The sequence below is a fragment of the Borostomias antarcticus genome (assembly GCF_949987555.1).
Source record: "Borostomias antarcticus genome assembly, chromosome: 8".
Taxonomy (NCBI): domain Eukaryota; kingdom Metazoa; phylum Chordata; class Actinopteri; order Stomiiformes; family Stomiidae; genus Borostomias; species Borostomias antarcticus.
The window spans coordinates 6,896,284-6,921,189 of record NC_140241.1 but is presented as its reverse complement, the minus strand read 5'-3'; the positions used below and the strand labels follow the sequence as shown (position 1 = coordinate 6,921,189).

Below are 24,906 nucleotides of genomic sequence, written 5' to 3'. Positions count from 1 at the left end.
ACGTGTCCCTCTGGGGTTCTAAGTGACTGTGCTGATGTGCGGACTTTGTGTTGACGTTTTTAGTTTTATTTTGCATTGTGTCGAGGCTCAAAAGTTACGTTTTGTTATTTTACATTGTGTTCACACTTAATAAAGTTCTGTGAATGAGAAAAGTTGTTGATGTATCGCGTTCTGAAATTCCTTGTGCCAAAACCATTTATCTGTAATTGCCGTCACACCCTGGCCTGGAGGAAGAGGAGACAACAGACCAGACCTGGACCAACACGCTTTATTGTAGTGTCTGTAGGAATGGGATCAGCATAAAAACAGTTGAGGCAGTCTAATTCCATGACCTGACCTGCTGTTTCACTCAACCATAGCATCAGCGTCTGTCGAATGTAATTCGAAGTAACATTTCAACAGATATAATAAAACAAATACAGTGCTACATTGTTTTGCTTAACTGGGTTCCTGATACACATTAGCTTTCAAAGAATTGCTCACTTGCTATACATGTGGCACTAAAATGTAGAAATCTTTGTTCAAATGAATCAATATAAAGATCAATCAAATCCAGACAAAAGTCTCTAATTCTAGATAAAACAAGCTGTGTCCCCTCCTGAGTATGACATCAATTATGAAACATGACAATTCTTGAATCATACATTATGAATCCCTAGCCACAACATCCTGGACGCTTGTATAGAACAGAGGTTTTGGATACAGAAGGTGGACTTGAAAGGTAGTTGACCAGTAACTGGCAACGTGGAACGAGGGGCCAAGTCCTCTCAGATCTACCCTCAAATCCAGCCTAGGTCGGTGGGTGAATGTTGGCAAGAGACTCGGGGTATATTTTGATGGAGCCCCTCCTCAGATGACGGTGACCTCGCGGTTCTTCCTCTTAATACAGTCCAGCGTCAGACTGCGGGAACTAGCCTTGCGTGGCCCCTCCCCCAGCTGGGGTGACGTGGGTGGGACCAAGACGGAAAGGGACTGGACTGATGGTAGAGATTGGGTAGAGGCCTGCATCGTCCCGTCTCTCTGAAGGCTCCTGGTCGGTTGCCCTCTCCACATTGGCTCTTTGATATCCTGCTGGCTCCCGATTGGCTGGTCGACTGTCTCCTGTCTCCTGGTTGGCTGCAGAGCTCGGAGGATCTCCAGCAGCTCCCTCTTCTCTAGCTCCGCCTCCGCCAGCTCCTGTCTCCGCAGACGCTCCGCCCCTAACAGGGCACGTACGTCACACATCACCCGTGACAGCTGGCCCTGTGGGCACATGTGCACACACATACACACACACACACACGAATCAGCTGGTACATGTACTTCTTTGAGACTCTCTGAGCTCCAGCTTTAGAGGTCACACATTTTCTTTTAAAAATTATTTTGGATTTTTCAAAAAAAAATTCACACATTTTCACCCACTTTGGTAGCCAATCACACCTGACCTATTGTCCAGTTGCCCCTTGTAGAGGATTTGTCACACAACCCCACAGTCGGTGATCCAGAAGAGAGACCCCAGCTAAAAGTTAATTACAAAAAAAAGAGAGACACCAGCTATCTGACTGACTCAAGCCCGTGACCGTGACCCCAACAAAAGACGGGGTCGCTGTGGAACAACCAACCCTTGAGATGAGATTAAACTAACCACCCTCAGGGAGCGACGGCCCAATATGCCACTCAAGATTCAACATTTCTTTACCGTTCCGTCCTTCAAACAAGTATAAGGGAGTGAAATGCTTTGTGGGTTCTGGCTCCTCTGGGATCCGGCCATCCTCAGATCTGGCGAGATCAGAGCGCGAACGCCCCTGGTGGGCAGCTGCACCAAAACACGAAGAGGTCACGTGCATTTTTTGCATAAGGTCATCTCACCTTGAGCTCCTCCACCTCGCACTTCAGCATGGACTCTTTCTGCACCATATGTCTCCTCTGGGAGTCTAACCGTGACTCCATCTCCCTCCTCAGTTCCTCCACCGTGCACAGCATCTCAGCCCTGCAGGACGACACAACGCCACACACACACACCTTAGCATCTCAGCCCTGCGGGACATCACAACACCATGTAACCTTCTCCTCACCCTTCACTATTCATAACCTGTCCACCCACACACACACACACACACACACACACACCTTAGCATCTCAGCCCTGCGGGACGACACAACGCCATGTAACCTTCTCCTCACCCAGCATCTTCACTAACATATTCATAACCTGTCCACACACACACACACACACCTTAGCATCTCAAGCTCAGTGCGCAGCTCCGCGACACAGTTGTGCTGTGATTGGTCCACAGAGAAGAGGGTGTGGCCACAGCCGTTTGGACACACCCTGCTGCGGAACTCACACTCCGACAGGTGCGCCTCCAGTCCCCGCCTCTCCACCTGCACTGGACAACCTGAGGGGTGTGAGGTACAGCGGTAGGGGAGGAGAGATGGAGAATAAGGTTGAACATGAACCACTTTACACACTCTGAAGGGGACAGAAACTTTCTCCTAAAACGTCTTTACCCCTCTCATGTCCCCCACTCCACAGCAAACAGCCCCCCATACACACACACACACACACACACTCAGATGTATAGGGATTTTGTAATAGGAAGATTTACTACCAGTCCACAACTGGTATGAGAAGACAAAACCACACACTGTAGTAATACACACCCCACAGCAACACACTCAAGCTGAAACCATTAAACCTACCACAGTGGTAACATAGATACTCTCCACCTGCCAATGAGACGTCACACACATATTGAGAGCATGAGGACACTCTTACACACGCACACACACACAAAATCATGGGAGTGTTAGGTGAGAATATATTTCGAATGCATTCATATATGCCTTCTATTGAACATTGAACATGTACCTATAACCCAAACCCCCTACATGCGTGTGTGTGTGTGTGTGTCTGTGTGTCTGTCTGTCTGTCTGTCTGTCTGTCTGTCTGTCTGTCTGTCTGTCTGCTTCTCTGTCTGCTTTTCTGTCTGTTTATCTGTCGTTCTGTATCCTTTTGTCCTCTGTAGTAGGAGATCTTAGTACAGAGTTGACTGAGGTGACCCTGGAAGTTCCCTATAGGAGCTCTCTGTCTGTAATGTTGAGCCCTCCTCAACGATCCCCAGGTATAGTCTGTCTGTATCCCGTCACCATGACAACAAGACTACCACCTGCTCCCCTCACGCCGGTGTCATATCACCTTTGTTCCCATGGAGTTAAACACGGAACACATTCACACTGAGAACACACAGTCCAACAAACACAAATGTCTTGTAAAGTATACCCCCTCCCCCCCAACACACACACACACACACACACACACACACACATACTGTACCTGTGTTGGAGCAGGATATGAGGGCGAACACACAGTCGTCCTCGTGTGTGTGTAGGGTATCTAGAGAACAGACCGTCTCACACCCCTGCCCTGAGTTCACACAACGGATCTGCAGACGGCTCAAGTCATTACGCATGTACCTAACACACACACACACACACACACACACACACACAGTGTGCTTACTTGGGGATAAAAAGCATATTAAGAGACAACGACAGGGCAGGAGATAAGAAGAGAGAGAGATGACAGAGAGCGCACCTGTACAGAGGTTTGAGGGTGCTGGTGTCCAGGGGTAGTCTGTCCTCGGGGCAGGTGTGGTGGTGGAGCAGCCAGCTGCTGATGCAGGCGCTGCAGTAGGCGTGCTCACAGGGGGCCTGCAGAGGACGCTCCAGCACGTCCCGACAAACGCAGCACAGCAGGCCCTCGTTCACATAACCCACGAACCTCTCGAGATCATAGCCCATGCTACACGGTACGCAAGCACACACACACACACGCGCGCGCGCACACACACACACACACACACACACAGTCAGACGGAACTGTTTCCAGCCTTAACTTTGTTTGGCTACATTCCAGTTTTCCTCCCCTCTCTACTGGGGACATCTCAGGTCAAGGACGAGTCCTTACCTGACACACACTCCTTCCTCACTTTGACTGGCACTTTCTTTCTTCTTTCTTTCTTATCTTCCTGTTCTCTACTCCTCTCCCCTCTCTCTCTCTCTTTCTCGCCGGTTTTTCCCAGATGACACTCTCGTTCCCCGAGGCCCCTCCCTTCTCTGCTCCCTCTGGGCCTCGTCTCCGTGACAACAGGGGTCCTGAGCCCAGGCAGCCAGCTGCTGGATGAGACCGCGGAGAGACCGAATTACACACACACACACACACACACTACAATCTGACTTTATAAGGAGTTATGAAACCATACACTTTATCATGTATTTTGATGTTGTGCATACAGCAGGTATAGACTACAACAACAAGACTCTCTGGACTCTCCCTCTAGTCTATTCCCTCCCCTTCGTCTCTCTCTCTGTGGGATTAACATGCATTACTCTCTCTTGCCTCTGATTGGATTACAGCCTCCATGACAACATCTCTTCTGCCCTCTCCCAGACTACAGAGATCAAAAAGCAAGCCACTCCCCTCCATGAAAATACCATTAAAACAACACATGCAATCTACAGTACCTGGAATGCATCAGATAACACTGCAATACTGTATTTAATGCATTTTGCACAGTTGATCATCAGTTAATTTCACACTATCATCTGAAACAGTGAAAGATATGCATACTTGCACAGAGATTGTTCAGATTCACGTCTACTCCGTTACTGTAAAGAATATCAATATATCATTGTGTATTCAAATTGAATGGATTTTTCATGTACAGTGACAGGAGTAGCCTACTAACCCCAATCGTCTGTGAGTTGTTTTATGAAATAAAATGTCCTTCCCACAAGAGAAGGTATACATGGAGGCAGATGAGTGCTAGATTGACGCAGATTATGACAATCAGTCTAGAATTATATTAATGCACTCACCTCCATTCACTCCATGTCCATATGACTTCCTAATCAAAATCACCAATTAATGAAAACAGCTGAGAATTCCCATGACATTTTGCAGATGATTCTCTCGGTTAGTTTACACGTTATTGCGAATCGGAGAGATCGTCTGTGATCAAGTGGTGAAAGTCAGATTAACAGGTACACGCACATTTGCCGTCATTGGGTGCCGGGGTGTTTTGAAAAGGGACGGGGCTACTGTCCGGCGCAGATTAACGAAAAGAAAACGAGTGTACCTCTCGACCCCTCCCCTTCCGGTATCAAGCAGCCAATGGCGCTCTGCTGTACAACTGAAGCGGGACGTTCGCAGTCAGTGCCGTCAGTCCAGTGAAAGGAATGCTAGCTAGCAAAGACAGGATATACAACAGTTTGCTAGCAAATGTTTTGTGTAACATTTTCTTGACTTGTTCACCCATTGAGGTATGTGGTTAAAATTAAACATAGCTAGTCTACACATTTATGCGAGGTGATTCTCGGCGTTGTCGCGACTGAACATGGCGAGTTGACGCTTGTAGCTAGTTTAGATAGTTATTAACATAACCTATATGTACTGTTTTTAGTGTCTGGTTTAGATAATCCTGTTTTTGCTGTAACGTTAGACAGATACGTAGCTCACGTAGTCTGTCATTTCAGCATAATGCGTCGCTCCGGGGCTCCCAGCCAGCTGAGTAACCTGTCGAAAAAGCCCCGGTTCATTCCCCCGGCGAGCTCATCTGGTCCTCCTGTACCCCCGGCCGAACACGAGCCGCTGACGCCCAAACTCAGCCTGGGCTGTGCGCTGAACAAGGTACACATGGATGTATACACACGCATATCTCAGATGGCAGTCATTGTATGCAAGTACTGCGCCACCTCAGACCTCTGTGGAAAGGGGGAGGAGGTATATATATATATATATATATATGTACACTACAAGTGTCAGAGTGCGCTCAGTGCAGAGTACGCTTTGCCAGCAGTCAGCTAAATCGGGTAGACTTGAGGTTCCTCTTTTGCATCTGCCCTCCCCTCCAAAGGGTTTTCCTCTTGCTGCCCCACACCTCCTGCAGTGATAACCTCTGTTCTCCCTCTGCTGCATGTCCAGAAATGTTTGGCAGCCCCAGCTCTGCTCACTGTAGGATGTGATGTCACCTTGCCCACGAAGCCCCTACCATGCCCTGGTCGGACTAACGGGAGCCCCTCGGCCCCAGGCCTGTCCAGGGCTCTGGCTCGTGTGCTGAGTTCGGCGGAGAGCAAGGAGAATGAGGCAGACCCCGGAGATCCGCTTACTGCAGAAGGAGAACAATATGGAGACACAACACCAGCAGGTAAGGTTTATTTTATGTTATGTCTCAATGCCAGCCAGGCACAAAGGAGAGTCAGACGGGGTCTGGTGTGTGTGAGTGTGCAGTGGTGCCATATGGGGGAGAAAAGTTAGGATGATTCTAAGGGCCAATGACTGACAGGGGCCCTAAAATATTAGAACATTAGGTACACTTTTTCAATATCATCATCGTTAATAGAAGTTATTTTACAATGTACTGATACAACTAAAGGTTTCTTTTCTTGGCTTTTTTGGCTAAAAGTAAACATTCAGAGAGCCAATTGCCACCTATCTCTATTTACATAAAATGGTTCGGTCCTGCTGCCAATCGCTAAGCGAACGGGACTTGCTTACAGAGTTTTCTTTTAAATAAACACATTTCCACCGTAAACTGATGCAGAAAAGTCTCAAACTGGTGCAGAAAAATTCACCAGAATGCAGGAAATTCAGTGTGACCTCAATTTCTTGGTGAAGGACCCCCAGACCACCCGCCTATTGTGTCCTCCCACTGGTGGGGCCCAATGTCATATCTTTTCATGGGGCCCAAAATCCCTGGTCCCTGTGTGTGTGTGTGTGTGTGTGTGTGTGTGTGTGTGTGTGAGAGTGTGTGTGTGTGTGTGTGTGTGTGTGTGAGTGAGTGTGTGTGTGTGTGTGTGTGTGTGTCATGTCAGTCGCAGTGATATTGAGATGGCAGCATCCTAAATTTTTCTCTCTGAACTGTTGCTCAAAAGACACGATTGAATCAGAATCAGAATTTGTTTAATTACCATTGTACTGTAGTTTAAACTAGAAATTTGCTTTTGGGCATGGTGCATAACATTGAGACAACATTGGACATGGTGCAGGGACGAGACAGGTCAGTGCAAAGACAGGGCAGTGCAAAGAGCGAGTACAAAATACTAGTGCAAAATAAGATAAAAAAAATCAATATACAAAGTGTAGTGCGGTCAGTGTGTATACAGTGAGTGTGTAAAATGTAATGTGTATGTGAGTGTGTATATGGCGTGTGCGGTGTGAGTGCGGTGCATCCTATGTACAGTACATTCGGTGGTCATGTTCAAGTATCTCAATGGTGGCAGGGTCTGGGCGGGGGTGGAGGGTGGAGGGCAGTCAATTGTCCATAAAATGATCTAAATGGGAGCTACAGTGTGCGGACTCTTACTTTCTTTGGTACATATGCTTTTTTTAGTCCAGCACCTGCCTTATTAATGGTTTTGGGATGTGCGCGACCCACTTCTGATTTGGCAGTCATAGGGGGACACAAGCCTCGCTGATGAGGCTGTTGGCAGTGGGGAAGAAGCCGTCTCTGTAATGTGCGGTCGTGGTCCAGCTTCCTGCCTGAGGATCTTGAAGATGATCTTGTTTAGAGTGTGTTACTGTTAACCTACCCTGACAGAAATTTGAGTGCAACAAACAGGATGCCCGAATAGTTTACTCAAACAGATTCTGTTTACTTGTGTGTTTTTGTGGCACAGATGATGGGTTGCTGATGTTTACTCATTGTCAATCATTACACCAGAGGGGTCACACGTTTATGCTTAGCAGGCAGCAGGTAGAGGCAGGATCATTTTTTCCGTTTTTGTGTCCAAGTTCTCTCGTTGTTTCAATGAGGATTGATTTACCCCATCATGAATGTTTTATAGAGATTACATTTTTAGCTGAGACCAGCAGCTCTGTAGCTCGCTCTGTCTCTCGGTCGGTCCTCTAGTGCAAAACTGCTGTTGTCCACACCGCATCGGCACCACAGCTGTTAAAATCCACTATAGACAAGAGAGAACATTCAGCCAGATTGAAAATGCTTAGTCTATTATACCTCGATCGCAGCGACACCTCAGCCCTAAATTTGGTGCTCTTTGGCAAAATGTATATGTGTAAATCGCATGGCTTTTCTGTCGTTATTTGCAGTGTACATTGTCCTATACGTTATTGTGGATAGCGCTTACACTGGGAATGGTTTGAAGCGCAGTTTCAGGATCTTTGTGGTTTAAGGAAATTGAATAGACGCCTAATCACGTGGACGGTCTTGAAATTGTATAAATTGCCGTTAATGCAGCACAGATTACTCTTATATTATTACCTACCTACCTACCCCCGGAGCACGACAACACGCTTTTAGGTGCCATATAGCCTATTGCCACGGGCGCTGTGAGGATTATTTTAACGCTGCACCGCGGGCTTTAATTAAAAAAAAACACAGCTGCAGCTCAGAGCGGACCTTGTTTTAACCGGATGAGTCGTTTGAGGGACAGCAGGTCCAGCATTATGCAAATTGGCGTGGGTAGTGCAGCGGCAGCGCGAGGCAGATTAGGACTGTGCTCAGGATCAGTGGGCAGACGCGCTCTGCTTCCCTCCCACTCCAACAGAGCAACTAGTGCCTCGCTCTTTTCTCAATTCCCGTCTCCCCGCATCATATTTGCTAATGTTTTACTCTGGACTTCTTTCCGCCTAGTCTCTCCGTGCTGTACTTGATTCGCGTGTTTATCGGAGTAGCGCATTTCTGATTTCCTTTGTGTAATACCGCTTTTCCTCGCGGGCATGCGCAGCGCGCACATGGTCTCGGTTAGTTAAGCCAGTACTATTTTCATCTCACTGGTTCAGGGGAAATAAAGCATATTTTCTCATATGCCGACCTTTTTTTGTACGAATACACACATATCCCCCCTCTCTTCTCCGCTCTATCTCGTGTTGGTATTTTAGTATAGTGCAGAATAGATGGGCGCTGTGCGCGCGCTTGGTTTGAGGTTTAGAGAGACCGAGCTGTAAGTAGGTCGGGCTGGGTTTAAGCGGCTTAGCCTACGTCAGACTAAGCTGGGAGGAATTCACCCAAAGCCCTCCGCGGTAGGCGGGGGCCTAAACGAGGCTGGCCTAGTTAAGCCTGATTCTTATTGTATGCGCAGCCTGTTTGTGTTGTGTAACGCAGAAGAGGGAAGACTCTCGACTGAGACTGAGAGAGAGTATGTCTGCTGCATGCATGTGTTAGACAGAGACTTGTGTTTGAGTGAGAAGAAGAAGGGGAGACAGAGAAGAGGGAGGTAGGGGCGAGTGAGAGTTAAACCAGCATTAGCCTCATCACTGTGTGCACAGAGAAGGGCAGGAAATAGAGACAGAACGTTAAAAAAACAGAGAAAAAAGGCAAGTCTAGGCGCGTGAGAGAAATTATTAAGACGTGCGAAGGCCTGGCTTGGTCTCTCCAATGAATCCGCTATGCTCCAAGATGGCGTCCGGGTCGGTGTTCATGTCCAACATGGTGGGCAAGGCTCGCTCCTCGAACTTCACCCTGTCCGAGAAGCTCGACCTGCTGAAGCTGGTCCGGCCGCACGTGCGTATCCTGGAGGAGCACACCAACAAGCACGCCGTCATCGTGGACAAGAACAAGTGCTGGGACACGGTGGCAGAGCTGTACAATGCCCTGGGGGGCGACCGGCCCCCGAGGACCGCCCAGGGCCTCAGGACGCTCTACAAGAGGCTGAAAGAGGCCGCCAAGCAGGAAGTGATGCAGCGGAGACACACCCAGCGCGAGTACCGGGGAAACATCTCCGAGCCGACCAGGAGGGTGATGGAGATGATTCCCAATCTGTTCCATCACGTGCCCTTGCATGACAAAGACCAAGCGCTACACAGGTATGACACACATACAGGCACGCGCACACACACACACACACGCGCGCGCACACACACACACACACAAGCATACACGTTGCACTCATTACACAGGTAGCAGTTAGAAACATGCACACTCTCACAGATGTACATGGTGATATCCAGCCCTGACTGCTGACTAGCCCTCACAGGAGATGAAGGGGAGGGGCTACTCACACTCCACTCACTCCAATCAGCTTACAGACTCATGCTGTTAGACACTCGGGCGTGCATCCACTCACAGCTGCACAATATAGTCCTTATGTGCGTGGACACACATTGACTCACTCACTCACCCACCCACCCAAGCCCACATTCAGGGTCCTAGCGGTTGTTTTTGTGCTGTTGTTTGAGCCTTCTCAAGTCCCTCAGGGATCTCTCTCTCTCTCTCTCTTCTTAACCCCCCCCCGTTGCTTATTGTTTACTGGCATTCCAGACATACAAGTTAGCTTTATTTAAGCAAACGTGACGGTGAAACGGCACACAAACAGCCTTTATCTCCAGACATATACGTATCTCAGATACTCAAATTGAGCAGCAGTTTATTCAAATAGCGTAAGATGATTATCAGTGAGCGCGGACGGTAATGTTGGCGTCACAGTAAAACGTTGTCTCTCTCCCCCTCCAGGCTGATGTACGCCAAGCCCACGTCTCCCATCGAGCAGCCCGGCAGCAGCTCCTCCCTTCCGGGCCTCTCCGACTACACGGCCGCCCCCCTCACCATCCGTCTGGACGGGGAAGCGGTCAGGCACGACCAGGAGGACGACGTCAAACCGCCGCCCGACCTCACCATCCTGTCCACGCGCGTGGGGGTGGACCTGGAGGCGGTGGGACTCGTGGAGCAGCAGCAGGAGGTGGAAGAGGAGGAGGACAACGACGACGATTTAGGCAGCGTCCACGGCTACGACGGCTCTCTGTCCCCCTGCCCCTCGTCCATCATCATCCCTCTCTCCACCTCCCCCCTGCCCCTGCGCCGCGACCTCTACCCCAACGACATTTACCCCCGCCACGAGCCCGACAGGCTCCGCCCACTGCAGCTGGCCAAGGAAGAGCACGAGCTGGTGCTGGCCAATCACAGGAAGGTGGGCTTGTACCTGGAGGAGAAGAGGGAGGGGCTGAAGAGGAAGCAGGAACTAGAGGAAGAGCTCCTTCGGACGAAGATCAAAGTGGAGAAACTGAAGGCAGCCAGACTTAGACACGGCTTACCCATTCCCCTATAGCACGCACGCAGTCGCTGCCCCCTGCACGCTTAAACCATCACAACACACACACCCGGTACAACTGGAACACACAGTCTTGACCAACTTTCACGTTCCAGCCTGTAAGTTGGACATGGAAGGACCCTGGTGGTGTGTTTGTGTCGTTTAAGCTGTGTCTGCATGGACCACGCTAGACTGCTGAATGTCTGGACAGTTCAGGGTGGTGGCAGGCCAGGGAGGGGTTTTTTGGGTGGGTGGGTGGGTGGGGGGGTATAGAGGTACTGAGGGAAAATGAGTAAGGGAAGGGGGATGTTGGTTGCTGTAGTAGTGATCACTGTAGTCATGTGACCTCTGTAGTTCAGATTCATCCGTGCTTTTTATTTTTTATTCCTATTAAATATTTTTCAGTTTCAGATCCTCTGGTCTTGTGTTTATTCAACTCTATTGCTTTCTGTCTAATGGACGTCGCTCAACTCGCTCTGCTCTTTCTTGCTCATGTTACCTTTCTAATTGTCCGCTTGTCTCATCAGTTACCTTTACAACAGCCAGATTACTTTTGTGGAAGAGTGTTCGGTTTTGTTGTCGCTGACTCTGCTACCGTGAACCTGCTGGGCTGTTCCCTTCCCATATTTGACATGAATCCCTAAGGCAGCAACATGAGCAGCCATACTGCAGGGAATAGGTGTTAAGCGTTGAAAATGAAGGTAGGTCAACCTGCCTCCAAAAGAGACCCAGCCCCCTTAATCAGGAGCTCTGTGGATCATGAGGGGCCGAGGAGGCACCCTTTGACAGACTCCTAGCCCGAAGCGGGTGGCTCCTCCTGGGCACAGAGCTGAAGGAAAGGCCCAGGCTGCAGAGATCTGGTCGGCCTCAGTGGAACGGTGACCTCTACTGGTTGAAGGTGTGAACAGCACCCCGGTGTCTTCTCACTCTCGCTCGTTCATCGTGTGTGTGCGCTTTGGGTGTGTTTGTTCCAGGTGTCAGATCTTCCCCCCAGAGCCCGGGGGTCGGGTCAGCTGGCGGTTCAGGAGCGGCCGCGCCTGGGTCGGGCGGAGGCGTGCGGTACTTCAGCGTGATGTGGTGTAAGGCCAGCAAGAAGAAGCACAAGCGCTGGGAGGGCGACGCTGTCCTGGTGACGAGGGGCCGCACCGCCACGCTCAAAGACATGGAGGGCAAAGACATTGGCAAGGGTGAGAGGCAGCAGCACCCCTCTCTTCTCTGGTTCTCCCCTTCTGGGTTTCTTTCTTTAGGGCCATTCTACATCGTTTCGTGTGTGTGTGTGTGTGTGTGTGCGTGTGTGTGTGTGTGTGTGTGTGTGTGTGTGTGTGTGTGTGTGTGTGTAGGCAGTGGCTACAAGGTGTCAGAGCTGGCCTCCCTGTGCGAGGGCGAGAGCCTGATGATCGGGGGGAAGGAGCTGGAGGTAATGGGGGTGATTTCCGACGAGGACTTCGCCAGGGGGCGTTGTTTCCATGACGTCCATGGGGACAGGGAGGAGCCAAGTACAAGATCAGCCCCACCCGCGTCTCGACGCCCCGCCTCCAAACAGTTCTGCCGGCCAACGCTATTGGGTGGAGCGGAGTGGGCGGGAGCCAAGCCACAGGAGGAGCAGCCCTGCAAGCCTCGCCACGACCCCCTAGCTCCAGGTACACCTTCCCCAACACACCCCCTAGCTCCAGGTACACCTCCCCCAAGACACCCCCTAGCTCCAGGTACACCTCCCTCAACACACCCCCTAGCTCCAGGTACACCTCCCCCAACACACCCCCTAGCTCCAGGTACACCTCCCCCAACACACCCCCTAGCTCCAGGTACACCTCCCTCAACACACCCCCTAGCTCCAGGTACACCTCCCCCAACACACCCCCTAGCTCCAGGTACACCTCCCTCAACACACCCCCTAGCTTCAGGTACACCTCCCCCAACACACCCCCTAGCCCCAGGTACACCTCCCCCAACACACCCCCTAGCCCCAGGTACACCTCCCCCAACACACCCCCTAGCTTCAGGTACACCTCCCCCAACACACCCCCTAGCTCCAGGTACAACTCCCCCAACACACCCCCTAGCTCCAAGTACACCTCCCCCAACACACCCCCTAGATCCAGGTACACATCCCCCAACACACCCCCTAACTCCAGGTACACCTCCCCCAACACACCCCCTAGCTCCAGGTACACTCCCTCAACACACCCCCTAGCTCCAGGTACACCTCCCCCAACACACCCCCTAGCTCCAGGTACACCTCCCCCAACACACCCCCTAGCTCCAGGTACACTCCCTCAACAAACCCCCGAAACATAGAGCTTCAGCACCAATGACAGCTTGTTACATTGCTCTCTCGTTACTCCCTTTCCACGAAGGCGCTCTGGTGATGCCGCGGCCCTCGGCCAATCACCAGTGGGCGTGTAACAAGGCGGGCCTCCCTGTGGTGGATGTAGTGGTTGACCCCCACTTGACCTCTCACCTGCGACCCCACCAGAGAGACGGCCTGCTCTTCCTCTACGAGTGTGTGATGGGGATGAGGTAACGTCAGCAGGCGGGCGGACGCGAGGCCACGCCCTCGATGAAACAGCTGTGACAGTCGACTCGTTTAACGCTGCGGTCCGACGTAGTAGCCGCTCAATGTGGTGCTGATAGAATGATGCCGGTTAGTCAGCTTACAGGTGCAACCGTGTGTGTGTGCATGTGTGCGTGCGTGCATGCGTGCGTGCGTGTGTTTCAGGGCGACCTGTCGGTACGGGGCGATCCTGGCGGACGAGATGGGCCTGGGGAAGACCCTCCAGAGCGTGGCGTTGTCCTGGACGCTGCTACGGCAGGGTCCGTACGGTGGGAAGCCGGTTGCTAAGCGCGTGCTGGTGGTGGGGCCCGGCAGCCTGGTCCACAACTGGGGGGCGGAGTTTAACAAGTGGCTGGGCCGCGAGAGGATCGGCGTCTTCACCGTCGACCAGGTGAGACAGACATGGCTGACGCCGGAAGGACCCATGATCTTTATTGGCCTCATGAGATTTTTTTTTATTGGTGTTCATTCTGGCTACCACCAAATAATCACTATGGTTAGAAGGATGCACCTTTTTAGTGCTAACTGTGTGTGTGTGTGTGTGTGTGCGTGCGTGCGCGTGTCTGTGTGTCTGTGTGTGTGTGTGTGTGTGTGTGTGTGTGTGTGTGTGTGTGTGTGTGTGTGTGTGTGTGTGTAGGATCACAGAGTGGAGCAGTTTGTGACGTCTCCTCTACACAGTGTTCTGGTGATCAGTTATGAGATGCTGCTGCGCTCTCTGGAGCAGGTGAGTAGAGGACCTGGAGCAGGTGAATGGTAGTGTACTAGAGCAGGTGAGTGGTAGTGTACTAGAGGAGGTGAATGGTAGTGTACTAGAGCAGGTGAGTGGTAGTGTACTAGAGGAGGTGAATGGTAGTGTACTAGAGGAGGTGAATGGTAGTGTACTAGAGGAGGTGAATGGTAGTGTACTAGAGCAGGTGAATGGTAGTGTACTAGAGCAGGTGAATGGTAGTGTACTAGAGCAGGTGAATGGTAGTGTACTAGAGCAGGTGAATGGTAGTGTACTAGTGCAGGTGAATGATAGTGTACTAGAGCAGGTGTATGGTAGTGTACTAGAGCAGGTGAATGGTAGTGTTCTAGAGCAGGTGAATGATAGTGTACTAGAGCAGGTGAATGGTAGTGTACTAGAGCAGGTGAATGGTAGTGTACTAGAGTAGGTGAATGATAGTGTACTAGAGCAGGTGAATGGTAGTGTACTAGAGCAGGTGAATGGTAGTGTACTAGAGCAGGTGAATGGTAGTGTACTAGAGAAGGTGAATGGTAGTGTACTAGAGCAGGTGAATGGTAGTGTACTAGAGCAGGTGAATGATGGTGTACTAGAGCAGGTGAGTGGTAGTGTACTAGAGCAGGTGAATGGTAGTGTACTAGAGCAGGTGAATGGTAGTGTACTAGAGCAGGTGAATGATAGTGTACTAGAGCAGGTGAATGGTAGTGTACTAGAGGAGGTGAATGGTAGTGTACTAGAACAGGTGAATGATAGTGTACTAGAGCAGGTGAATGGTAGTGTACTAGAGCAGGTGAATGATAGTGTACTAGAGCAGGTGAATGGTAGTGTACTAGAGCAGGTGAATGATAGTGTACTAGAGCAGGTGAATGATAGTGTACTAGAGCAGGTGAATGGTAGTGTACTAGAGGAGGTGAATGGTAGTGTACTAGAGCAGGTGAATGATAGTGTACTAGAGGAGGTGAATGGTAGTGTACTACAGCAGGTGAATGATGGTGTACTAGAGCAGGTGAATGGTAGTGTACTAGAGCAGGTGAATGGTAGTGTACTAGAGCAGGTGATTGATAGTGTACTAGAGCAGGTGAATGGTAGTGTACTAGAGCAGGTGAATGGTAGTGTACTAGAGGAGGTGAATGGTAGTGTACTAGAGCAGGTGAATGGTAGTGTACTAGAGCAGGTGAGTGGTAGTGTACTAGAGCAGGTGAATGGTAGTGTACTAGAGCAGGTGAATGGTAGTGTACTAGAGGAGGTGAATGGTAGTGTACTAGAGCAGGTGAATGGTAGTGTACTAGAGCAGGTGAGTGATAGTGTACTAGAGCAGGTGAATGATGGTGTATTAGAGCAGGTGAATGATAGTGTACTAGAGCAGGTGAATGGTAGTGTACTAGAGCAGGTGAATGGTAGTGTACTAGAGCAGGTGAATGGTAGTGTACTAGAGCAGGTGAATGGTAGTGTACTAGAGCAGGTGAATGGTAGTGTACTAGAGCAGGTGAGTGGTAGTGTACTAGAGGAGGTGAATGGTAGTGTACTAGAGCAGGTGAGTGGTAGTGTACTAGAGGAGGTGAATGGTAGTGTACTAGAGGAGGTGAATGGTAGTGTACTAGAGGAGGTGAATGGTAGTGTACTAGAGCAGGTGAATGGTAGTGTACTAGTGCAGGTGAATGATAGTGTACTAGAGCAGGTGTATGGTAGTGTACTAGAGCAGGTGAATGGTAGTGTTCTAGAGCAGGTGAATGATAGTGTACTAGAGCAGGTGAATGGTAGTGTACTAGAGCAGGTGAATGGTAGTGTACTAGAGTAGGTGAATGATAGTGTACTAGAGCAGGTGAATGGTAGTGTACTAGAGCAGGTGAATGGTAGTGTACTAGAGCAGGTGAATGGTAGTGTACTAGAGGAGGTGAATGGTAGTGTACTAGAGCAGGTGAATGGTAGTGTACTAGAGCAGGTGAATGATGGTGTACTAGAGCAGGTGAGTGGTAGTGTACTAGAGCAGGTGAATGGTAGTGTACTAGAGCAGGTGAATGGTAGTGTACTAGAGCAGGTGAATGATAGTGTACTAGAGCAGGTGAATGGTAGTGTACTAGAGGAGGTGAATGGTAGTGTACTAGAACAGGTGAATGATAGTGTACTAGAGCAGGTGAATGGTAGTGTACTAGAGCAGGTGAATGATAGTGTACTAGAGCAGGTGAATGGTAGTGTACTAGAGCAGGTGAATGATAGTCTACTAGAGCAGGTGAATGATAGTGTACTAGAGCAGGTGAATGGTAGTGTACTAGAGGAGGTGAATGGTAGTGTACTAGAGCAGGTGAATGATAGTGTACTAGAGGAGGTGAATGGTAGTGTACTACAGCAGGTGAATGATGGTGTACTAGAGCAGGTGAATGGTAGTGTACTAGAGCAGGTGAATGGTAGTGTACTAGAGCAGGTGAATGATAGTGTACTAGAGCAGGTGAATGGTAGTGTACTAGAGCAGGTGAATGGTAGTGTATTAGAGCAGGTGAATGATAGTGTACTAGAGCAGGTGAATGGTAGTGTACTAGAGCAGGTGAATGAAAGTGTACTAGAGCAGGTAAATGGTAGTGTACTAGAGCAGGTGAATGGTAGTGTACTAGAGCAGGTGAATGATAGTGTACTAGAGCAGGTGAATGATAGTGTACTAGAGCAGGTGAATGATTGTGTACTAGAGCAGGTGAATGGTAGTGTACTAGAGCATGTGAATGATAGTGTACTAGAGCAGGTGAATGATAGTGTACTAGAGCAGGTGAATGGTAGTGTACTAGAGCATGTGAATGATAGTGTACTAGAGCAGGTGAATGGTAGTGTACTAGAGCAGGTGAATGATAGTGTACTAGAGCAGGTGAATGGTAGTGTACTAGAGCAGGTGAATAGTAGTGTACTAGAGCAGGTGAATGATAGTGTACTAGAGCAGGTGAATGATAGTGTACTAGAGCAGGTGAATGGTAGTGTACTAGAGGAGGTGAATGGTAGTGTACTAGAGCAGGTGAATGGTAGTGTACTAGAGGAGGTGAATGGTAGTGTACTAGAGCAGGTGAATGATAGTGTACTAGAGCAGGTGAATGATAGTGTACTAGAGCAGGTGAATGGTAGTGTACTAGAGCAGGTGAATGGTAGTGTACTAGAGCAGGTGAATGGTAGTGTACTAGAGCAGGTGAATGATAGTGTACTAGAGCAGGTGAATGATAGTGTACTAGAGCAGGTGAATGATGGTGTACTAGAGCAGGTGAATGGTAGTGTACTAGAGCAGGTGAATGATAGTGTACTGGACAAGGTAATATTAGTTTTAATAATTTTTATTAGTTTTTATTTTTATATCGTTAACTTTTGGCTTTCAGTTTAGTTTGAATTAGTTTTTAAATCATGTTTGCTAGTTTAGTTTTTTTAGTTTAGTTTCTTTTTTGAAAATGCTTAGTTTTAGTTTAGTTTTTATTAGTTTCAGTTAGTTAGTCAGTTAGTTAGTAGTAGTTAGTAATTAGTTTCAGTATTAGTTTTATTTGTTTTTCTTCTGCGTCAGCCTCGTTAGACCATCCTGATCTCGCTGTGTGAAACAAACCATCTGGTGCACGTCAGGTTACTTCTGCACAGAGGCACAGCAAAAAAGAAGATGGATTTCATATCCACTAGGCTTATGTATGAAATGAAAAAGACAAACTACAGACATTTAGTTTCATACACATTTAGTCTCTATAATCTTAGTTTATTTTAGTTAGTTTTGTTAACACACAATACAGTTTTAGTTACAGTTGTGTGCGTGTGTGTTCCAGGTGCAGAAGCTGGAGTTTGGGCTGGTGATCTGTGATGAGGGCCACAGACTAAAGAACAGCAGCATCAAGACCTCCTCTGCGCTCAGTGGTCTCAGCTGTACACGCAGGGTCATACTGACAGGTACACACACACACACACACACACACCGATCTATGAACTCTTATCCAACTGAACCTCCACCTGTGTTACTGTGTTGAAGGGACCCCAGTGCAGAATGACCTGCAGGAGTTCTACGCCATCATAGAGTTCGTGAACCCGGGGATCCTGGGCTCGGCCGCTGCGTACAGGAAGGTGTACGAGGAGCCCATCCTACGCTCCCGACAGCCCTCCTGCAACGAGGTACCGCTGACCCACTCCTCTCCGCCCACAGGCCACGCCCACACGGGTCCACGTCACGTTCGCCCGTCATTCTCATCTCTTTTCTCATAGGAGGAGAGGGTTCTGGGGGAGGAGCGAGCCACCGAACTCTCCCGTCTGACTGGCTTGTTCGTCCTGAGGCGGACCCAGGAGATCATCAACTGCTACCTGCCGCCGCGTTCTGATTGGACGGTGTTCTGCAGCCCCTCCCCCCTTCAGAGGGAGCTCTACCAGACACTCCTCTCCCACCGTGTGTTCAGGGCCTGCCTGCAGGGGGCGACGCACACCACGCACACACACCTGGCCTGCATCACAGCCCTGAAGAAGCTATGCAACCACCCGGGACTGCTGTACGCCACTATAAAGGTATGCGCAGTACATAGTGTGTGTATATATGCGTTTTCAGTAGCAGCCCTGGATGTAAGTAAGTAAGTAAGTAAAGTTTATTTATAAAGCGCTTTCCTCAGACATGGTCACAAAGTACTTTGCAGAGATGATAAAAACGTAGGTACTAAAGAAGCAGGGCATAATACATTACCCCTCCAAGAACAACACGACTAGACAGGAAAAATCATGCGACAGAGATAAAACATAATATACAGCATAAGGCAGATGTGCCATGTTACAGAAATGCCTGCCTGCTTAAATAAGTGGGTCTTTTTATTGTATTCAATGTATTGACTATTTAATTGTGTCCTCAATACCCAGAGTATTGATTTTATGTATTGATTTTACTTATTGATTTTATGTGTGTGTGTGTGTGTGTGTGTCTGTGTGTGTGTGTGTGTGTGTGTGTGTGTGTGTGTGTGTGTGTGTGTGTGCATGCGTGATCCAGGAGAAGACTGACAGTGGCTCAGGGGTTGGTTCCCTGTACGACGGGCTGGCAAACGCTTTCCCAGAATCCTACTCTTCAGGTGGCTTCAGCACGGCCGACTCCGGGAAACTTCTGGTTCTGGCGGACTTACTGGCGGCCATCAGACACCTCAGCCCCTCAGACAGGTGAGCGCCTTTCTGTGTTCGTCTGTCTGACCTCGTCTGTGCTGCTCCCCACACTTTCCAACTCTGTGTGTGTGTGTGTGTGTGTGTGTGTGTGTGTGTGTATGTGTGTGTGTGTGTGTGTGTGTGTGTGTGTGTATGTGTGTGTGTGTGTGTGTGTGTGTGTGTGTGTGTGTGTGTGTGTGTTTGTTTGCAGGGTCGTTCTGGTCTCTAACTACACTCAGACGTTAGACCTGTTCCAGGACCTGTGTGTCCACCTGGGCTACACCTGCTGTCGTCTGGACGGACACACCCCCACCATGAAGAGGCAGCGATTGGTCGACAATTTCAACAGCCCTTATTCCCAGGACTTCCTGTTCCTGCTGAGCTCTAAAGCCGGAGGGGTGGGGCTGAACCTGGTGGGCGCCTCCCACCTGATCCTGTATGACATAGACTGGAACCCTGCTAATGACATACAGGTGAGATAATCATACAGAACAGAACACATACACACACACAGAACATGTACACACACACGCACACACACACACACACACACACAAAATATACTGTGGTTGTTTGTGTCTTTGTGCCAGTAGGGGACTGTTATGTGTATATTGTTTTTGACTTTCAAATAAACCAAACCAAATCACCTTCTCATCTCCACTAGAGGGCGCTGTGTACATGTTTCGGTCTCTGAAATGTTTCTTGTTTTTAGGCAATGGCGCGTGTGTGGAGAGATGGTCAGAAGAAGACTGTGCACATCTACCGTCTACTCACCACAGGTCAGATCAGACACATACACACACACACACACACACACATCAGCCTGAGGTTGTGTGTGTGCTCGGAGGAGTGTCTCCCATTGTTGTTTCAAGACTGACAAAGGCTGCGGCCGAAACGTCGTCCACTAAACCTTGTTTGCCCATCTAGACCTGAGTGTGCACTTTCTTCTTTTTCTATACCAGTGTTTTTCCCACTACCAGCACCTCTCTGAATATGCCCGGTGTAAAAGCTGTCTTCTCTTTGCTGTGTGTTCCATCAGGTACCATCGAGGAGCGCATCTTTCAGAGACAGGTGTCCAAGCAGGGCCTGTCTGGGACTGTGATGGACCTGGGGAAAGGGGCGGAGCATGCCAGCTTCTCCACCAATGAGCTTCGAGACCTCTTCAGCCTTACAAACACACCCTGTCTCACTCATGACCTGCTGAAATGCAGCTGTAGCATGGATGGGTCAGCCCACGGTACACGCACGCGCACACACACACACACACACACACACACAATATACCCACTTGTGTGCTGTACATTTGTGTTTGTGTATGTTCATTAGTTTCCGATTCTGTTTTCAGTCACGGAGGAGGAAGAGGAGCCGGACGACGACAGGCCTTGCCAGCTGGGTCGTCAAGGTGACCGTGGGGGGGCGGGGCAGAAGCACCTGAGCATGTCTGAACTGATGCAGTGGAGACACTTCTCTGGCGACGCGCCCACCTTCGCAGACCCCTACCTCGACCACGCACGCAACCACGTCTCCTTCGCCTTCCAGTCTACCGTCTCTCACACACCTCACTAGTGCATGTACACACACATACACACACACACACACACACACACACACGCAGGTGTTAAGATTGAGCCATATATTATACTTTATCACATGACCTGGCCTTCTGGACTAGCACTATATCTTGGCCTAATTACAGCTGTGACCTCCCCATGACCACCCCAGAAAACAGTTAGCACAACCTTGGCTGCAACACGACCATGAAACGCTCATCCATCACCGCTCAAATGACTTAAAACACACACCAAAGAAGCAGCTCCCATCTGAGCCTGTGTATTTTACTGTGTTATTGTTTCTTCATTGTTTATTTTCATAGAAAATATATGTTTAATACCTCACAAAATAAACTAGTAATAATAAAAAGTTAGCTTCGCAGTATGATTTTTGTATGTATTTGTAACCGAGTATAGTTGGTTAAACTCACTCCCCAGAATAAATACTGCACCTGCGCCATCAAATTGTTAGCTTCTCCGTGGCGTAGCTGGCTAAATTGGTGCTTAGAGGAGGTGGTCCTGTGTTGTGTAAGATTGAACCAAGATTGAACTCTGATGGGGCAAGATTGAACACTGATGGGGCAAGATTGAACTCTGATGGGGCAAGATTAAACACTGATGGGGCATATGAGGTGGAAGCGATACTCATGAGCAACACAATGACACCTGTGACTAGTTTGACAGTTGTTGATGGGTGAAATTCCCTTCAAATGAAGTGTGTATACATGTCCGTCTGTCTGAGGAACAGACAGACATGTCTCTAATTTAGATAGATTCTGTCCGGTTGTGTGTATCTACCGTCTCTTGTCCATCTATAGTAATATTGTGTTTCGGAGAGGATTTACGCTCCTTAAGATAAATACAGTATTTCAGCCACACGCACAGCGGGGATGGTATGGAGGGAATGTAAACAGCCCACCACCTCGGGGGAAGCCCGTCTGAGTCTGGCGTATAGTGAATCCAGGACACAGCCTATTCTCCTGAGGCACAATGCCTTCTCCGCCAGCACCTGCTTCCGCCTGTTACGAGGACAGTTGGTCAGGTCAATTGTTCTTCCCCATTTTCTACAGGGTGATGGGAACGTCCGGGGCGGTGTCGGAGGTGAGCTCCGTGTGGTGCTGTTGTGCTTCAAACGTGGGACAGGCGCCCCATGCTTCAGTCCATGTGCCGACTGTTTGGAAGGTCCTGGCTGTGTTTGTGAGTGTTTGGCTGGCTGGCTGGCTGTGTGTGCTTGTTTACGCCAAGCTGCTGCATGGGAGTTATGGATCGGCGTGTGTCCCGGATTCACTGATGAATTAGTGTCTGTTAGTGTGTGTGTGTAGCAGATGAATGCATTCCAATATGGCATGTCATTACACAAACACGATTATGGTTTTTACGCTAGTGATCATGACCACTCATGGTGATTGTTTGCCAGAGTTCTTGCATAATCTTTGGGTTTCCAGGCTGTTGAGCAGAGTGTGTTTGGGTGTGTGTCGTGTTCTGGGTCTGGGTTCGAGTGTGTGTGTCACGTTCTGAGTCAGTCAGCAGAGTGTTTGAGTCATTGTGGTGCCATGATATTAGGGCGCAGCTCATGATGTGAACCAGTCAGTGAGGTTATAGCAGACGTTCTCTGCCTGTCCGAAACAAACAACAAAACAACCGCCTCCCGCCTACGTAAGAACTTCTGTCCTTCCCTCAGCTCATGCTCTTCGTTTGACGGACATCACATCCTGGTTTGACGGTGGCATTACGTGTGTGTGTAATAGACAAAGAATTCACATGACCCAAGCATGGTTCACCCACGCATCGATTTCAGTCTCCAAACGACCAATCCAGTAGGAAGAGAGCTTGAAGAGGACACCCAGATAGCAAGCGGATGTGTAAGAATTCTGGGCCATATATGGGCCGGAACTAAGCCACAAGGGCCAGATCTGGCCTGTATATGGCCCAGATCCGCTTGCTATCTGGGCACAGATGTGAGGATGTGATGGAATGTCACATCTCTCTTCCTGTCTCTCCAGCTCAAGCTCCTGACAGCCCTGAGACAAGTCAAGGCCGGTCGATTGGATGAATGATGCCTAACAGGGCACTCTGGACCAGGGAGGAGAGGGGCTGATTGAGTAGGTGGATGGGGGTAGTAGTAGATGAATGCATTTGTACAGGCTGTATTTGTACATTGCTCATTCATTAGAAAGGGTTAAACCCTGAACTGCCCTCTGTCTATTCGTCAGATTAGAAGTTCCCGACTGACTTCTGTGCAAACATCATTGTTTATTATCCATTAATGTGTGGGAGTTGTTCATAGCAGATGATGTTTGTTAGTAATGGCAGCAGAGGCGGGCTCAGAGTGTTTGTTCTTTCCCAGAAGGCAGTGTTCCCGTCATTAGAGGGAGGTGGGACAGATGGTATTGATCAGAGATCCAGGAGCAGCTAATCCAGCCTTTATACCCAGGACAGAGCTGTGAGTAGGGAGAGCAGAGTGTGCTTTCTGACAGGAAGCCCTGATGATGCAGCACAATCTGCACCCAATCTCTCTCTCTCTCTCTCTCTCTCTCTCTCTCTCTCTCTTTAATCTTCTTCACAGCCCTTAACCCTCTCCTTCACACGAGTCCTTCTTTACCGGCCTCTTGAATTCCTCCACTACAGCCCTATCCAACCCGACCCCAGCCCTGCCTCAGCTGACCCCGCCTGACCCTGACCCCTCCTGACCCTGTCCAGCCTCACCCCAACCCCGCCCCAGCTTCTCCAGCCTCAGCCTGGCCTCCTGCTCCACCTCTCCCCTCAGTCCTTCCAGGAGGCTCGAGCCTCCAGCCCTGTCCCTTGGGGTCCTGTCCCGCTTCCTCTGACGCAGTGGCCTGATTAGATAATACCACTCAGGCTTGAGGACTGGCTCCAACTACTAGATGAGGGCTAGATGATGTCGGGACACCATTGAGGTGTGTGTGTGTGAGAGAGAGGGAGAGAGAGAGAAAGAATCAATAATCAAGTTAGTATGAGATGTCTAACTTTGAATTCAAATATGTGCAGTTTTGCTGATGGTAAAATGAGCTCCCTCTCTCTCTCTCTCGCTCCCTCTCTCTCTCTCTCCCTCTCTCTCTCTCTTTTGCTCTCTCCCTCTCTCTCTCTCTCTCTCGCTCCCTCTCTCTCTCTCTCCCTCTCTCTCTCTCTCCGGCACTTTACAGGGATTTGACGTCCCTCTATCATCCGTCCAAAATCACGTCCCATCAGATCAGGCATCTAATGTACAGCAGCAGCAGCCTTGCAATCCTGAAAAACAACAACAGTAGATTAAGCAGCATAATGCTGAAGTGACTGTAAAAAACGACCTCTGACCTCTCACTCTCACACAGTATAATTCTGCTCTCCAGGATGGACCTCCGTGTGCTGGGTATGGACTGAAAGCACGGTAGTGTGTTGAAAGGGATCTCTGGCAGTGTGTATATTCTTAGACAGTTCATTCACAAAAGCAACTGCTTCAATAATCTGTTTTTTGGATAGATGCTTCGACTATCACATTATTTGCTATTCTTGCACTTTGCCTTCAGCACTAGATTATGCTTAGTTACTTGTTTTAGAAAGGAGATGCACTGGTGAGCTCTGGCAAGTAGTAGTACATTGGCTTTTCCTACGTTAAATGCAATTACTATAAGTCGCTTTGGATAAAAGGGTCAGCTAAATGACTAATGTAATGTAATATTGTTTTGTGTGTAACAGTGGATACTTATAATTATGTGATGAGTGACTTTGTACATACACTAATGATCCCTTTACAGCCTCTCTCCCCAGATGTCTTAGGCAGTAAGTGTGAATGGAGACCTGCATCCTGACCCTCGATCTCCATCTTGATACTAAAGTGAGCTCTGGATTAGAGAAATTAGGATTGGGGATTAATCCACCCTCAGTAATCTCAGTCATTAATCAAGCACCTCAGTGCTGATTGGAAGCTACAGGTAG

General features: G+C 49.2%; 2 protein-coding genes across 3 annotated transcripts; one reads left to right on the top strand and one right to left on the bottom strand.

The window, feature by feature from the left end:
- Positions 1-43: 43 nt before the first annotated feature.
- Positions 44-4,089, bottom strand: rnf41l (ring finger protein 41, like). Of its 2 annotated transcripts, none has more exons than XM_084442714.1 (6): positions 3,949-4,089; positions 3,577-3,783; positions 3,316-3,455; positions 2,215-2,377; positions 1,849-1,969; positions 44-1,242 (listed from the first exon to the last, which is right to left on the bottom strand). In XM_084442714.1, exons 2-6 carry the CDS (start codon positions 3,780-3,782, stop codon positions 850-852), a joined length of 1,023 nt encoding a protein of 340 aa, XP_084298840.1. In that variant the 5' UTR covers position 3,783; positions 3,949-4,089; the 3' UTR covers positions 44-849. The 2 variants fall into 2 exon arrangements, with proteins under 2 accessions (XP_084298840.1, XP_084298841.1); XM_084442715.1 differs by having other exon boundaries at positions 44-1,236.
- Positions 4,090-9,397: 5,308 nt separating this feature from the next.
- rad54b (RAD54 homolog B) lies at positions 9,398-20,986 on the top strand (the record flags this gene model as incomplete). The annotated part of the gene is made up of 16 exons (XM_084442087.1): positions 9,398-9,804; positions 10,451-11,041; positions 11,552-11,589; positions 11,999-12,211; positions 12,365-12,664; positions 13,382-13,544; positions 13,744-13,969; positions 14,216-14,302; positions 18,082-18,202; positions 18,282-18,421; positions 18,512-18,805; positions 19,275-19,438; positions 19,632-19,893; positions 20,133-20,199; positions 20,460-20,657; positions 20,766-20,986. 16 exons carry the CDS (start codon positions 9,398-9,400, stop codon positions 20,984-20,986), a joined length of 3,492 nt encoding a protein of 1,163 aa, XP_084298213.1.
- Positions 20,987-24,906: the final 3,920 nt, after the last annotated feature.

Coding starts and splice junctions, on each gene's coding strand:
- rnf41l (XM_084442714.1), bottom strand. CDS start 3,782: ATGGGCTATGATCTCGAGAGGTTCGTGGGTTATGTGAACGAGGGCCTG. Junction 2,378..3,315: donor CATATCCTGCTCCAACACAG/GTACAGTATGTG, acceptor CACACCCCTCAG/GTTGTCCAGTGCAGGTGGAG. Junction 1,243..1,848: donor GCGAGGTGGAGGAGCTCAAG/GTGAGATGACCT, acceptor ATGTGCCCACAG/GGCCAGCTGTCACGGGTGAT.